The sequence below is a fragment of the Eupeodes corollae genome, chromosome 2 (assembly GCF_945859685.1).
Source record: "Eupeodes corollae chromosome 2, idEupCoro1.1, whole genome shotgun sequence".
Lineage (NCBI taxonomy): Eukaryota > Metazoa > Arthropoda > Insecta > Diptera > Syrphidae > Eupeodes > Eupeodes corollae.
In genome coordinates, this window is record NC_079148.1 from 76,990,642 (window position 1) to 77,006,518 (window position 15,877).

Below are 15,877 nucleotides of genomic sequence, written 5' to 3' on the forward strand. Positions count from 1 at the left end.
AAAACATAACATACGAACACCACTTGCTACATGCAAATATCTTCTCAAGCAATATGCTCTAGAAACAACAAATGCTAGATGGTCACAAAGTACCACCTGCCTAGCAACCAAGCAAATATGGCCAAGTATTGACTTAAAACGGTCAAAAAGCTTGATATCACTGAGCAGACAAAGTATAAGCTCTACAATTGGAGTAATAACTGGACACTGCCTCATAGAAAGACATGCTCTGAGGCTAGGGGTCTACACAAATGACTTCTGTAGAAGCTGCATGGACGAGGAGGAAGAGGAAACAGTCCAACACCTTCTGTGTACATGTCCACCACTCTCCATTAGAAGGAATTACTTTCTCGGTAATCCCTTCTTCGATAACACCAGTGAACTGGCAACGATTGACAAAAAACGTCTCTCTAACTTCATTAAAAGTACAAAATGTTTTGTTTAAATTCATTATTCTCGTATGAGTAACCTCATTAGTGGTATCACAATGGACCCTTGAGGTCTACGTGTGTCAATGACATCTGGACAGCCACTCCAACCTAACCCACCTGGTGTATGATTAGCTTTAGACTTATTCGTTTCAGCCACGAGAAAAATCAAAGACCCATTATTCCACAATCGATATAAAACCTTCCAAATAGAATTCAAGAAGAGGTTTCGAGGACGTATGTAAGAATCTTATATGGTAGATTCAACAAAAAGAATTTGGTGGTATATGGCTTTGTAATATTAAAATGCAACATTGCATTTAAACACAATTATTTTCTGACACTTAAGAAGTGAGTTCATGACTTATTTCTGTATAACAACAAAAAATTAAGATTTTATTTCATACCTGTAAAATCCTAGTGCTCACACTGTGTCTTTACGTTACAAGGGTTTATTATATAAAAAAATCTCTCACTCATATCAGTTCTAGGTTTTGTTCTACCTCAATAAAGTTTTATCTATAATGTAATTATTTGTATCTTATTTTTCTGACAGCTTATTTTTCTGCTATGAACTTAGAAAGTTAAGGGCTAGGCTCACACAAGCAACTTTTAGTTTCGAAACTGTTTGTTTTCTTAACTGAGCACTATAGACTTATATGTATGTGAATCCACGAACATGAAGAAACTATTCTGTCGCCCATTTGAGCAACTTTTTAGTTTGTGTTTTAAAACAAACTAGACGATCACCTTGAACCAATTGCTGAGTTTGTGTCACAAGGAATTATAGATAACTGCGCGGACATTCAACTTAATCGTTGAATAATTTTCTGTAAGTGCAAAAGGGGGAAACATTTAGTCAAGGTGAATACATTTTTCCAGTGCATTGGTTTATTTCATTGATTACTTTCGAGGTAACGATCGAACTATTTGGCTACGAAAAAGTTGCATATGCGCGCCTAGCCTGAATGCCTATTGATGTACTTCCAACTCAGTCGTGTCATTCGGAGCAAAGTAAGCATTGTGCTATGAGCTTTAATATGTTTCTCGAACACGCCCTATTTTCTCTTCATTGCCATATCTGTAACTGTCATATGCAATATGTCAAAATCACTTGTTTTGCTAGTACTGTCATTAGTGTCATTGTCATCGGTAAAAATAAAACGTTTCTAATTTCTATATCGAAAATTCTTTCTACAATTTCAATTAAAAAGAAAAGAAAAACAAACCAGAAAAATCAATGGACAACGATGAAAATGTCCATCGCTTAGAAGGTCCTGCACCCACAAAAGGTGGCCTCGTTATAAAAAAACAAAAGGATAAAGATGAACACTCCTTCAAAGTACCGAAGTCATCAATTCTTGGTCTGGACAAATTGGCGGCACAACGCCGCAAAGAACGCGAAGATTCCCAGCGATTGATATCATTTAAGGACAATGATTACGATGACAAGGAAGGTAGCCAAACTCCTGGAAGCAGCAAGGACTTTGCTTTTAAAACTCCTGACACAAATAGTTTCCACAAATTGAGTCGTCAATTGAGGGAATCCAAAGATGAAACTCCCTCGCACACTGGAGGTGTATCAGATCTGGCCAGAGATCGTTTGCGTGAACACATAACACGCGATCGAACTAAAGGAGTGTATTACTCAACCAAGGACAAGCAACGCGAACGTGGTAGTGACCGGTCACCGAGACGAAGCGATCGGGATCGCGATCGTGACCGAGATCGGGACCGGGACCGCCGTGATCGTCGACGTCATGATCGTGATGGTAGACGCGACCGCGATCGGGAGCGAAGTAGAAATCGCGAAGAAAGCCATTCCGAGCGTCACAAACGCGAACCGGATTCTTCACGTAGTATCAATACGCCGCGATTCAAAGACGAGCCGCGCACACCAGCAGGCAGTTCGGTTGCCAATAGTGCATGGGATGAAGATGATGAGCGAAGTGGTCAGTTAAAAAAATCCTCCTGGGATTTCCCCACACCCCGGTCCTATGTGAGTGACCGTCCCGATTGGTCTTCTCGTCGAAGCAATCGACAAGATGAAACACCGCGTCCAACGCCAGCCCACAAATACAATTCTTGGGCAAATGATCGCAAGAAATCTGGAGCGACTCCAGCTACAGGTCGCAGCACTCGGCAGCCATGGGGAGACACTGAAGAGGACCGTGATCTTTGGGAAGAAGAGCAGCGAAGACTCGACCGTGAGTGGTACAACATTGACGAAGGCTACGACGATGAAAACAATCCGTTTGGTGGTCCAAATGCAGAGTACTTCAGGTAAAAAGTTAATCAATTATATTAACCTCAATAAACTTAAGCTTCATGTTTGTATTACTTGCAGAAAACGAGAAGAATTACTTGAGCAGAAGCGCACAAAACGAATCAGTGCACAGCAGCGTCAGATCAATAAGGACAACGAGCTGTGGGAAAGGAATCGAATGCTCACATCCGGTGTGGTTATGTCCATCAATGTAAATGAAGACTTTGATGAGGAAGCCGTCGAAAGGGTCCATCTGCTAGTTCACCATATTGTCCCACCATTTCTGGATGGTCGCATAGTTTTCACCAAACAACCAGAGCCCGTGATTCCCGTCAAAGATCCCACCTCCGATATGGCTCTGATCGCTCGCAAAGGAAGTGGCCTTGTAAGAGTTTATCGCGAACAAAAGGAACGCAAGAAGGCGCAAAAGAAGCACTGGGAGCTCGGTGGCACCAAACTAGGAAACATTATGGGCATTGAAAAAAAGAACGAAGGTGAGGACTCTAAGTTTGATCAGGAAACCGATACTGCTGACTATAGACGTGATCAAAAGTTCGCCGAACACATGAAAGATTCGGACAGTGGTGGAAAGAGTGATTTCTCGCGAAAAAAATCCATCTACGAGCAAAGGCGTTTCTTGCCTGTGTTCGCTGTGCGACAAGAGCTCTTGAATGTGATTCGTGAAAATTCCGTAGTTATTATTGTAGGTGAGACTGGAAGTGGTAAAACTACTCAGCTCACTCAGTACCTACACGAAGATGGGTACAGTAATTTTGGTATGATCGGATGCACACAGCCGAGAAGAGTAGCAGCTATGTCGGTAGCCAAGCGTGTTTCCGATGAAATGGGTACTCGTCTAGGTACGAAAATAACAACAAGAAACTTAAAGGTTTTCATAACTAAGTTGATTTTGTATTTTAGGTGAAGAAATTGGCTATGCCATTCGTTTCGAAGATTGTACAACGGAAAAAACTGTAATTAAGTATATGACCGATGGTATTTTGCTGCGTGAAAGTTTAAGAGATCCTGACTTGGATGGCTATTCGGCAGTCATAATGGACGAGGCTCACGAAAGATCATTATCGACAGATGTACTCTTTGGGTTATTGCGTGAGGTAAGTCGTATTAATGAATTCATATGGATACTTGTTACTTGGTTAATACATATTTGTATGTATTTTTTTGGTAAGAAGTTGAGTTAGAGGACGAAAAATAATCTTTAAAAAGTTTAAGCAATGCAATAGTTTAAAATTTAAAACTCCCTTAGGCCGAGGAATAGTATTTATTTGTTCTTAATACGACTTATAAAAGCTTTTGGAATAAAAGAACCGATTTGTACATTTTTGACTCACGAATTCCATCTTCTCAAGTTCAAGAAATGTCTGTGGAAACATTGGCATTGACCTATTGAACTTATTTTTTTTGACCTCAAAGAAAAAATGTCTGAGGGCGTAAAATCACAAAATATCGGTGACCAATTGTGATCACCTCTTTGAGAAAAAAAAAAACGTTCAGTAAGCTTTTCCTTCAAAAGTAGCGAATTTTCATCTTTTTCTAAGGGTTGAGAGATGAAGCGTTTCAAAATGAATGCAAGGTGCACTACAGTCTTGTGTGAACTAGGGCCTCGCCCAACCAACTTTTCCATCCAGTTCGGTCCTTAGCTAGACTTCACTTTCTACTTGTGAACTCCACATGATCCGCGGTCTTCCTCTACTGTGCTGTCCTGTAGGCGTGGATTTGAAGGCTTTTCGTATCGGAGCATTGGTTTCCTTGCGCCCAAAGGACCCAGCCATCTCAGTCGTTGGACTTTTATACAGCCCGTACAGCTCGTCGTTCCATATTCTCCTCCACTTACCTTCTATACATACCGGACCGTAGATCACGCGAAGAACTTTTCTCTCGAAATGAACAAAGGTGCTTTCAAAGACTTTTGCCATAGTCCATGCTTCTGCACCGTATAGCAGGACGGGGATGATAAGGGTCTTATATAGAAACACTTTGGTCCCTCGAGAGAGGACTTTACCACTCAATTGCTTTCTTAGTCCAAAGAAACAGCGGTTAGCAAGAGTTGTTCCGCGTTGGATCTCAGCGCTGGTGTTGTTTTCTGCGTTTACCTCAAAGTTACGTCTGTCGATGGTGACGTTTTGACCAAGACGTCGGTGTTGTATGTTCTTTCTTGACGACAGCATGTACTTTGTTTTGCCCTCATTAACCGTTAAACCCATTTTTTCCGCCTCTGCCTCAATACTCACCATTGACATCACGCTGGGTTCTTCCCATTATGTCAATGTCATCAGCATATGCCAGTTATTAGACAGACTTTTGAAAGATAGTGACTCTAGTGTTGATGTGTGAGCTTTGCACTATTCTTTCAAGTACGATGTTAAAAATATAGCATGACAGTGCATCACCTTGTCTAAAACCTTTTTTGACATCGAAAAGTTCTGTTAAGTTGTTTCCAACCTTTATGGAGCAGCGTGAATTCTCCATGGTCATCCTGCATAAACGAAAGAATTTGGCAGGGATGCTAAAACTAGACATGGCTCTATACAGCTCGTCCCTGTAGATGCTGTTATATGCGGCCTTGAAATCGATGAAAAGATGGTGGGTGTCGATTTGGTGTTCTTGGGTTTGTTCCAGGATCTGCCGTAATGTGAATATTTGATCGACTGTGGACTTTCCTGGTCTAAAACCACACTGATAAGGACCTATCAGGTTGTTGACGATGGGCTTTAGACGTTCACATATTACGGCAGAGACTATTTTATAGGCGAAGCTAAGTAGACTGATTCCTCTATAGTTGGTGCAGTTTAGAGGGTCTCCTTTTTTCAGGATCGGGCAAACAATAATGAGGTTCCATTCATCGGGCATGTTTTCTTCCGACCATATCTTACATATAAGTTGGTGCATGCTCTTAACCAGCTTATCCCCAGCTGCTTTAAAGAGTTCGGCATTCAAGCCATCTGCTCCAGCAGCTTTATTAGACTTCAGCTTAGATATTGCAATCCTTACTTCGTCTAAGTCGGGAGGATGGGATTGTTGGCTTTCGTCGTCTATGTTGAATGGATCATCCTGCCTGACAGCGGAATTCGGTTCGTCGTCGCCGTTATACAGTCTGCAGAAGTGGTCCTTCCATATCCTCAGCATTGACTGCAGTTCCACTATGATGTTTCCCCTTCCGTCTTTGCAGCCTTCGGTTCTAGGTTTATGTACCTGTGAATTTCGTTTCACCTGTTCATAAAACTTTCGAACTTCATTCCTGCTTTTAAACCTTTCAACATCTTTGACCGCACGCTTCTCATGCCCTCTCTTTTTCCTTCTGAGAAGTCGGCGTTCCCCTCGCGTCTTCTGCTCATACAGCTCATGAGCAGCTTTCGTCCTTTTATGCAGCCGACATTCCTCATCAAACCAGGGGTTCCTTGTTGATGGCTGTTTGAAACCCAGCACATCAGAGGCGGCTTCTCTGATTGCATCTTGGCAATGTTGCCACTGGTTTTCGATACATTGTGTTGGCGGCAGAGAACTTCGTGAAAGGGTACTTGTAACTCGGTCGGAAAAGGATTTGGCGATCTCTGGCGATTGTAGCCGTTCGACGTTGTACCTTCTGCCAGCACCTCCCTGTTTTGCCTTGGGTCTGGAAATCCGAAGTGCTTCCTCGGCTAAAACAAGGAAGTGGTCCTAGTCAATGTTTGCTCCTCGGAAAAACCGTACATCCATGATGCTGGAATCGTGTCTGGCGTCGATCGCAATATGGTCAATCTGATTGACGGTAGATTGATCTGGAGAAGTCCAAGTTCCTTTGTGGATTTTGTGGTGTGGAAAACGCGTATTGGTAAGTATAGTCGGAGACAATTCGAATTCTTCCTTTATTTAATGTTCAATTTTCTTGACTATATAACCTTCCACCATTTCTGAACACAATTATCTCGGATTTAGATAGATTTACTTCTAGGCTCTATTTAAGGCAGTGACATTCCAGTTGCGTTGTCATCTGCTGCAAGACCGTGACATCATCATAAAATAGTTACCTTAAGTTGAACAAGTCAATAAAGAATCCTCCTCCTAAAGATTCATGCAAATAGTTTATATCCCGAGCGAAAAGCAACGGTGATAGCAAGCATCCCTGTTTGGCTCCAAAAAGTGTCTCAAAATATTCGGAGAGCCTTTCTCCCATCCAAACAGATGATTGTTTGTTGGAGTATATGGCTTTTATTAAGTTCACAAATTTCGTCGAAACTCCTATTGTGTGTAGTTTGTAGATAAGCAAGTTTTTTGAGATTTTATCAAATGCAGCTTTCAGATCGACAAAAATGCATACACCTTCTTTTTCTGTGCCAACTGTTATCCACCGACGAATACTTTTTCCTAAAGCCCGCCTGACATTCTGTTAGTATATCATTTTCCTCCACCCAGGAAAACAGCCTAACGTTGAGAATTCCCATCATAATCTTCGCCACACAATTCGTAAAGGAGATTCCCCTGTAATTACTCGGCTGATTTGTATCGCCGTTTTTAAATATGAGAAATATAAATGTTTTCACAAAGGCTTCTTCTACTTTGCAGTCGTTCAACATCCTATTAAATCCTGCTGCCAGTTGCCCCAAGTCTTCTGTTGCATGTATGAAGAATTCATAGGTAATTCTGTCCTCTCCTGGTGCTTTGTTTAGTTCAACTTTTTTTTAGAATACTTATAATTTCATCTACAGTTATAGGCATATCTAGATTCCAATCCTATGTCCTATACGAATAGAGTACTCAGAGTATTGTATTTATTTCAATTCGATAAATAATAACGAGAACAATACGTATACATAATAATTATAATCTAAATAAATTAATCAAAGCGGTTTAAGAACATAGTTTAAAATTAAATGTATTTTAGATTGTCAGTTATAGACTCTATACAACAGTAAATTTTATTAAATATTGATATCAATTAATTTAGGGGACTATTTTCACCACAGTTGTAGCTGTAGTCTTAAACTTGTACGACTAAAACTAAAATTTAACTGAGCAATCATAAAACAAAATTACAAATACTTTCTATGACTAGTGAGTGTTGGAAGCTTTATTAAAGCAACCCTTTGAGATTAAGGGAATGTGTTTTTTCATGCGTCCATGCAAGAAAACAAGGGCCAAAACGCATAAATCTTGTCTGACTTGCTTAAACTCTTGTTATATGAATGGAGTGGTAGTAAGGTGACCACACTACACAACTATATTCAAGTATAAGTTTTACAAATGAAATAAATAAAAGCTTAAAAACGTAATTATCGAAACACAAACACGCTTCAGCTTCAGCTTGGGCCTGCTTCCAGGTTGCTTTGAATGACACTTCTATTATGACATTTCTAATATGGTACTTCTATCATTAGCAGCTGTTATTTTTTCTCAAAATAAAAAAAAATATGATTTTTGAAATTAAAAAAAATAAATTTATCACGGAAGTAGCTTACACAACCTATAATTGTTTCCAACCCAATTGTTTCTTTACTTTTTTTAAAGCTGTTAAGCTGACAGACAAAGCAAATGTTCAGCAAATTTGAACTAGAGCTTCCGTTTGGAGTCAAATAACGTAACATTACGTTATTTCCTTCCAATTGTCAAACGAAACGTGAAGTCGAAGATAAATTGTGATAGCATGCATTGAATTCCTATGGCTGAACTCGTAAACGTCAGGTGAAGCCGAAGCTGAAGCGTGTTTGTGATTCAGCCATAAAAGTCACGGAATTCGCCACCAAATCTCCTTATGAATCCTAGGAACCTATTAGCTTTCTTACCTATGTAGTTTAAATGCTCATTAAAAGTAAACTTGAGATCAAGAATAAACATTAAATCAGAGAACACCAAAACTTTACTTACGTAAATGACATTAACGAGTATCACTTAAAATCAAGATACCAAAATTACTTCCCTGAGAGACGCCAGAATTGACAACAAATTGATCCGAATACGAAATATAATACAGTTGTTGTTAAAACGTAGATCCTTCAGGTTTAAAATGAATGTATTGTGACACAACTTGTCAAAGACATTGCTAAAATGAGTAAATACACAATCTAACTGCGCACGTTTTTCAAACAAACTTAAACAAAAGGACAAAAGGAAATTTAATAAATTAGTAACTGTAGATCTCTTTTTCACAAATAAATGAAGTATAATGAAGGAAAAGCATATTACTTACAGTAGACTCGAACTGTTTCGATATTACAGATAATTTAGCTATAGGTATATAGTAGTACCCGTGGCATGATGTTAAGTGCGTTGGACTGTCATGCGAGAGGTCTTGGGTTCGATCCATGCCTATGGCATCTTAAGTCTTTTCACGGGTACTGCCTCCTGCGAGGAATTGACAAACTCTCCAAGAGTAACTCTTGTCATAAAAAAGTGTTATCTGAAATTAGCCGTTCGGATTCGACTTATAAACTGTAGGTCCCCTCCATTCCTGACAACAGTACTCGCATACAGGAATGGTTGAGAGTTGTAATTCAATAGGCCCTAGCTCTCAACGGACTGTTCCGCCACCCAATTTATTTATTTTTTATATAGTTCAGTACATCATTTTTAGGACCTTCCTCGTGCACAGGTATAAGTAAAGAACTTTTCCAGATATTAGGAGGAAACGATGAATGGAGGATGGTACACTGTGATGGTCACATACCAGATTCTTTTTTCGAAAAATGCATCGCAACTATTTTTGTAAATGCAATGCTCTGAAACACGTTCATTGATAAATTCGTGTAGGTAATTTGGTTGACTTGCAACTCGCATGTGAGATCGATCTAGCAGACTCGTACTCGGACTCTTTTTCACATGCAAAAAAACGAGTTTCCTTTCTACAGTTCTGACTCAGTGATATGAGAACAATCTCAAAGCTCTTTGCACTTGCACTAGTTAAAACAGTAGTTTCTGTCAGCCGAGTCAAGAAGAAAAAATGTATAAATGGAAATATAAACAATACTGCTGACCATCTTTGTGAATTTCTAGTAACTGAAACTAAAAAAAGAGATGCTATTCTTAAAATCATAGAAGCATTTAAAAATAAATTTGGCGAGGACAAAAAAATTACAAATATGAAGCCCCGCTTAAAAATCAAAATACTTACTTACTTAAGGTGGCACTACAGTCCGGGCGGACCTGGGCCTCAACCAACAAGCGTCTTCAGCCAGCTCGGTCCCTAGCAAGCTGTCTCCAGTTTCGCACGCCAAGTTGGGTGAGGTCCTCTCCCACCTGGGTGCGCCACCTGAGTCGCGGTCTTCCTCTACTGCGCCGTCCCTCGGGATTGGATTCGAAGACCTTCCGGGCTGGAGCGTTGATGTCCATCCGCTCTACATGACCTAGCCATCTAAGCCGTTGGACTTTAATTCTGCTAACTAGATCAGTGTCGCTGTACAGCCCGTACAGTTCGTCGTTATATCTTCTCCTCCATTCTCCATCTATGCGTACGGGACCAAAAATCACCCGAAGAAAGGACTTTACTTCTCAATTGCCTTCTAAGTCCTAAGAAGCAGCGATTTGCAAGAGTTATTCTTTGTTTTATTTCAGCGCTGGTGTCGTTGTCTGCATTAATAGCGGTGCCTAGGTAGACAAATTCCTTAACTACCTCAAAGTTATAGCTGTCCATGGTGACGTTTTGTCCAAGACGTCGCGGTCGGTCGTCCTTCAGTGTCCTTTTTTGATGACAGCATATACTTGGTCTTGCCCTCATTGACCACTAAACCCATCTTCTTCGCTTCTATCGCAATGCTCAAAAACGCTCCACTGATATCACGCTTTGATCTTTCAATTATGTCAATATTATTTGCGTATCCGAGTAACTGGATGGACTTTTGGAAGATTGCGCCTCTGGTGTTGACGGTTGAGTTTTGCACAATTCCAGAACGATGTTGAAGAAGTCGCATGACAGTGCATCGCCTTGTCTAAAACCTTTTTTGACATCAAATGCATCGGTAAGATCTTTTCCGACCTTGATAGAGCAGCGTGCATTCTCCATCGTCATTCTGCACAAACTTATAAGTTTGACAGGGATGCCAAAACTAGACATTGCTCGGTAGAGCTCTTCCCTATAGATGCTGTCATACGCGGCTTTAAAATCGATAAAGAAATGGTGGGTATCGATTTGAAGCTCCTGGGTTTTTTATAAGATCTGCCGCAGTGTGAATATTTGGTCGATAGTGGACTTTCCTGGTCTGAAGCCACACTGATAAGGACCAATCAGGTTATTGACGAATGGTTTCAGACGTTCACATAATACGGCAGAGAGGATCTTATACAATGTTAAGGAGACTGATGCCTCTGTAGTTGGCGCAGTTTAGAGGGTCTCCTTTCTTATGTATCGGGCACAATATGATGAGATTCCACTCATCGGGCATGCTTTCTTCCGACCATATTTTGCAGATGAGTTGGTGCGGAATTGTTGATCTGCGTCGCCGAGGTTGAGTGGTTCTATCTCCCTTACAGCGGAATTCGGTTCGTCATCGCCGTTATATAATTTGGAGAAGTGATCTTTCCATATTCTCAGCATCGACTGCGGTTCTACTACGATGTTCCCCTGATCGTCTTTACAGGCTTCGGTTCGTGGCTGGTACCCTTGGGAAGTTTTTTTTACCTTTTGGTAAAATTCACGAGCCTCATTCCTGTTGTGACATCCCTCTATCTCCTCGATCGCGCACTTCTCATGCTCTCTTTTTTTCCATCTAAGAAGCCGGTGTTCCTCTCTCCTCTTCTGCTCGTAGAGCTTGCGAGCAGCTCTAGTCCTTTTGTGCAGCGCCGTTTTGTATGCCTCTTGTTTCGCTGCGTGCGCTTGCCGGCATTCGTCGTCAAACCAGGGGTTTCGCTGTGGTGGCCGTCTGAAACCTAGCACTTCAGAGGCGGCATGTCTGATGGCTGCAAGGCAATGTTGCCTTTGGTTTTCAATGCTTAGGTAATGCAGGCAGCATAGGGCTCCTTAAGAGGTTATTAGGACATGGCAGTCTCTTGCGATTGTAGCCGTCTAACGTCGAATCTTCTCACAGTACTTCCTTGCTTTGGCTTGGATCGGGATATCCGTAGCCGTACCTTGGCTACAACGAGGTAGTGGTCCGAGTCAAGGTTGGCCTCTCGGAATGTTCGGATATCCTGGATACTAGAGAAGTGTCGTGCGTCGATCACAATGTGGTCAATCTGGTTGAGGGCTGATTGATCAGGAGATTTCCATGTCCCCTTGTGGATATTAAAATGCGTGAAGTGCGTACTAGCTACCAGAACGTCTCGCCCCGCAGCGAAATCGACCAGCCTGAATCCGTTGTCGGAGGTGGTGTCGTGCAGGCTGTATCTCCCGACTATCCCACCAAAGATGTCTTCTCTTCCTAGCTTGGCATTAAAATCTCCTAAGACAATTTTAATGTCATAGCCTGCAGGGCACTGCTCATATGTCTTGTCCAAGAGCTCGAAGAGTATGTCTTTGGTTTCTTTATCTTTCTCCTCTGTTGGGGCATGCGCGTATATTATATTTGCGTTTGCCCGGTCCATCCCATCGCACTTCTTAGATGGCGGTAACATCTGCCTTGCAGAAGTTTAGGGCTTCCGCTAATTGTTCGGCTGCACGTGGTCTGTTAAGGGACCTAACATTTCACGTACATATCCGAAGTACGTTGTCCTTATTTCGTTTGCGTGGGTTGTCAACAGTGAATCCGTCCGTATCCGAGGCTTGTTGGTGCTTCGAAACTTAAGGTATTTTTTACGTGGCCAGGAAGTCACCCCGACGGCACAACCTCAACCTGGAGAGCCAGATCCTTAGTATTACTCCAAGGAAGGGGAGCCGGATAAACCGCTCCTTACAGGCCTGGGCTCCGAATATGTCGAAGAAGCCCTATAAGGTGTTCACTAAGTAGTTCAACCTTGCTGGAACTGTAGACGCCACCGTTGATTCCATCTCGAGAATTCGTCCGCTGCCGCCTGGATAAGGAGAAGTGCCTTAGTGGAATAACCTTTGCTTTTCTTCTATTTCTTCAGAAGTGTGTGGGAATATGATCCATCCATCACCATTTGCACATCTTCTATTTTTATAAACACGATTTGTATCAACATTATTCAGAAACTCGTCCATTTTGATAGTTGTTTATCAACTGACTAAGGAAAAACCCATCCTTAACAATTTGTGAGATCGATCTCATGCAATTGACCGTTTGCTCATCTTTTTGCATACCAAAACTAGAACTTTCTCACATAGAGCTTTCGTCGAGAGATAGATCTCAATACTTTGAGTTCGAACTCACAGCTTGAGATCGATCTCGGTCTCTGTATTTCTTTTCCATACCACTCTAACAAAGTTCTCAGAAAAGTTAGTGAAGAGCCTGAACTAATCTTTTTGCATATGACCCAATTTCCAATCGATAGTTTCATAAATTGATTCATGTACATAGATAATATTTGATACGACTACGATAACACTTTCCTTAGAGGGATTATCGTTCGTGTAAATATTGTAAACATTCTCTTAGCACTTACTTATTTTTAACTAAATGTGTTTGTTAATTTCTATTAATCCATTTATTATTATTTTATTGATTTCTCAATGAGTTTAATTCCCAAATAACTTTGTTTTCAAAATGTTTATCTAAAAATCAAAAAAACAATAACAAATTTTACTCGCTTATCTATCAAGATCTAAATAAAACCAATTCCAATAAAATATTTTAAATGAGTAATGTAAGACAACAATAATGTTGTTATGCACTTGTGCAACCAAATAAAACAAAACAAAATTTAAATTTAATTGTTTTTATTTTGTATTTTATGTGACGTTTCTACATTTTTTTACGGCGTAAATCAGAGGTGGAATTAATACATTTAGGGTGTGGTATCAAATGATATTAAATAATTTTGACATTTCAAATTTGACAATTTCTTAAGTGCTTTATTTACAATAATATATAATTTTTAATCTAAATCACAATACTATCAACAATTTATCAGTACTATTAACCTTTGCCCCTTTCTTACTTACTTTCCCGGTTTTATGTAGAATCATCACTTCAAAGTTCAGTGGAATGATGATTGCACTTGAACCTTACTGTTTATATCAGCATTATAAAAGGTCCTGCCCCAAAGGACCTTTTATTATGCTAAATGCTAATGAACTAAGTTTAACGGGGTCAATGCAGTACGTTGAGAACTAGGGCTTAGAAATTATAACTTTCAACCATTACTTGTTGCGAGGGATGAAGTGGACCTACAATTTTAAGCCGAATTCGATCGGCTAATTTTAAAGCACTTTTTATGACAAGAATTACTCTTGGAGTTTGTCAATTCCTCGCAAGAGGCAGTGAAAAAAACTTTGGATAGATAGAACAGGCAGAGATTGTCACAGTCCAACGAACTAACAATCACGCCGCGGCCGGTACTGCAGGTAATCAAATAAATGATTATAAGTAAGTTTCATATACTATTAACTCATTCGCATAATAGTTTCCAGGCCCAATGCTCTAAACTGTTAACGAAATATTAAAAGCATTAAATTTAAGTGTATTAAAGGTCGTTGCATATTCTGGCGACATCGTAATAATGGTTTCAAGGAAATTTATACCCACACTTTGAGAATTTCTACAACTAGGTCTTAAGAAGCTTTGTAATTGCGCCAGTAACTGGTGATAACAAGTGCGAATACGTAAGACGAAAATGATTTTATTCACCAGGAAAGAGAAAATTCCAATTATAGACTGTCCTACTATGCCGCTTGTAAAGCTGGTAATAACTGGAAAATGGCTTCATCCTGTCTAAGAAACATAAAAAAACACCGTTGACATAGACACGGACATTCAAACAGATTTTTAAAGCCTTGCAGAGATTTTAACCTATTAGGCCTTACAGTAATTCCTTCTAGGGAAAACTGGAAGAAAAACAGGTAAAAACAAATCGGTATCGGTCTTTATTTATGGTTCCAATAGGGGGAGAGGGGTAGTGTCTGTTATATTTTCATGAAATCCTCTCCTAAAAAGATCAATAAAGATACTAAACTAATGCAGTGTCTTTTAAGCAAAAGTACCTCCAGTTTCATTCCTCCCGCAATTTGGAAAACAACAACTAAGACATTTTTATCAATAACCAAGCAGCAATCAAGTCTATTTTCGAACTGCTAACAAACGAACTGCTTCATCCGCTCATAAAAGAAGCCTGCATAACCGAAAGCTTGCCCGATGAGTGGAAGAAGGGAATTATTGTCAAAGCAAAAGTCATACTGGATCCTCCTGTATTGATCATATCAACACCCTCCGTATCATTATTGAACAGTGCGTGGACTATCGATCACCACTACACCTGCTGTTCGTCGACTTCGAGAAGGCCTTTGATAGCGTTAACAGGGAGTATATTTGGTTAGCATCCCAGAAAAACTAATTGCTATTTTTAAACCACCATATGATGGATCCAAGTGTCACATTCTGCACGATGGTAGGTTGTGAGATAATTTTGAAATCCGTAGCGGAGTCAGACAGGGCTGTATTCTGTCGCCAATATTGTTTTTGTTGGTAATAAGCGATGTACTGTGCCTGAAAATTAATTCCGTCAAAACAAAAGTGATCAGCCTCGGAACCCGACCATCTTTTCAAATAAATATTTCCTCTCAACCGGATTAAAAAGGGGAGTTTTTAGTACCTTGGAAGTATCGTCTCCATCGAAGGTGGAACCAAACAAGACGTCATCTGCCGCATCAGCAAAGCAAAAGCTTAAGGACAAAGCTACGACTGTTTTTCACAAGTGTCAATTCTGTGCTTCTTTATGGGTGCATCAGCACTTGAAAGGTTACTTCAGCCATTACAAGAAAGCTGCAAACCTTCGTGAATAGATATCTTCGTAACATCCTAAGGATTTTCTTCAAAGAAGGATAGGACAGGCCAGGGACCTATAAACTCTATAATACGAAGGCGTAAGTGGCAATGAATTGGACATAAGCTTCGAAAATTTAACGACTGCATTGCAGGCCAAGCAATGCAGTGGAATCCGCTCACAACCGAAGGAAGAAGAGCTAGACTTGAGATAAGCACATGGCGCAGGACAGACGAGGCGGAATCAGCGTAACTAGGCAAAAGTTGGAATGAGCTAAAACACATCTCCGGAAACCGTAGACGTGCGTAACAGAAGAGGATCTATATATTGTTTAAGGGGTTTCCAACGGACTTAACAGGTCTAAGGACCTAAGTAAGTC

The 15,877-nt window shown here is 40.4% G+C and overlaps 1 protein-coding gene across 1 annotated transcript in view; it reads left to right on the plus strand.

The window, feature by feature from the left end:
* The first annotated feature begins 1,561 nt into the window (after positions 1–1,561).
* The window catches only part of LOC129943994 (pre-mRNA-splicing factor ATP-dependent RNA helicase PRP16), a 95,376-nt gene continuing 81,060 nt past the window's right edge, over positions 1,562–15,877 (plus strand). The window contains exons 1-3 of the mRNA XM_056053102.1: positions 1,562–2,711; positions 2,776–3,554; positions 3,616–3,809. Of these exons, the coding sequence (XP_055909077.1) occupies positions 1,669–2,711; positions 2,776–3,554; positions 3,616–3,809 (2,016 nt within the window). The 5' untranslated portion in view covers positions 1,562–1,668. The remainder of the gene's footprint in view (positions 2,712–2,775; positions 3,555–3,615; positions 3,810–15,877) is intronic.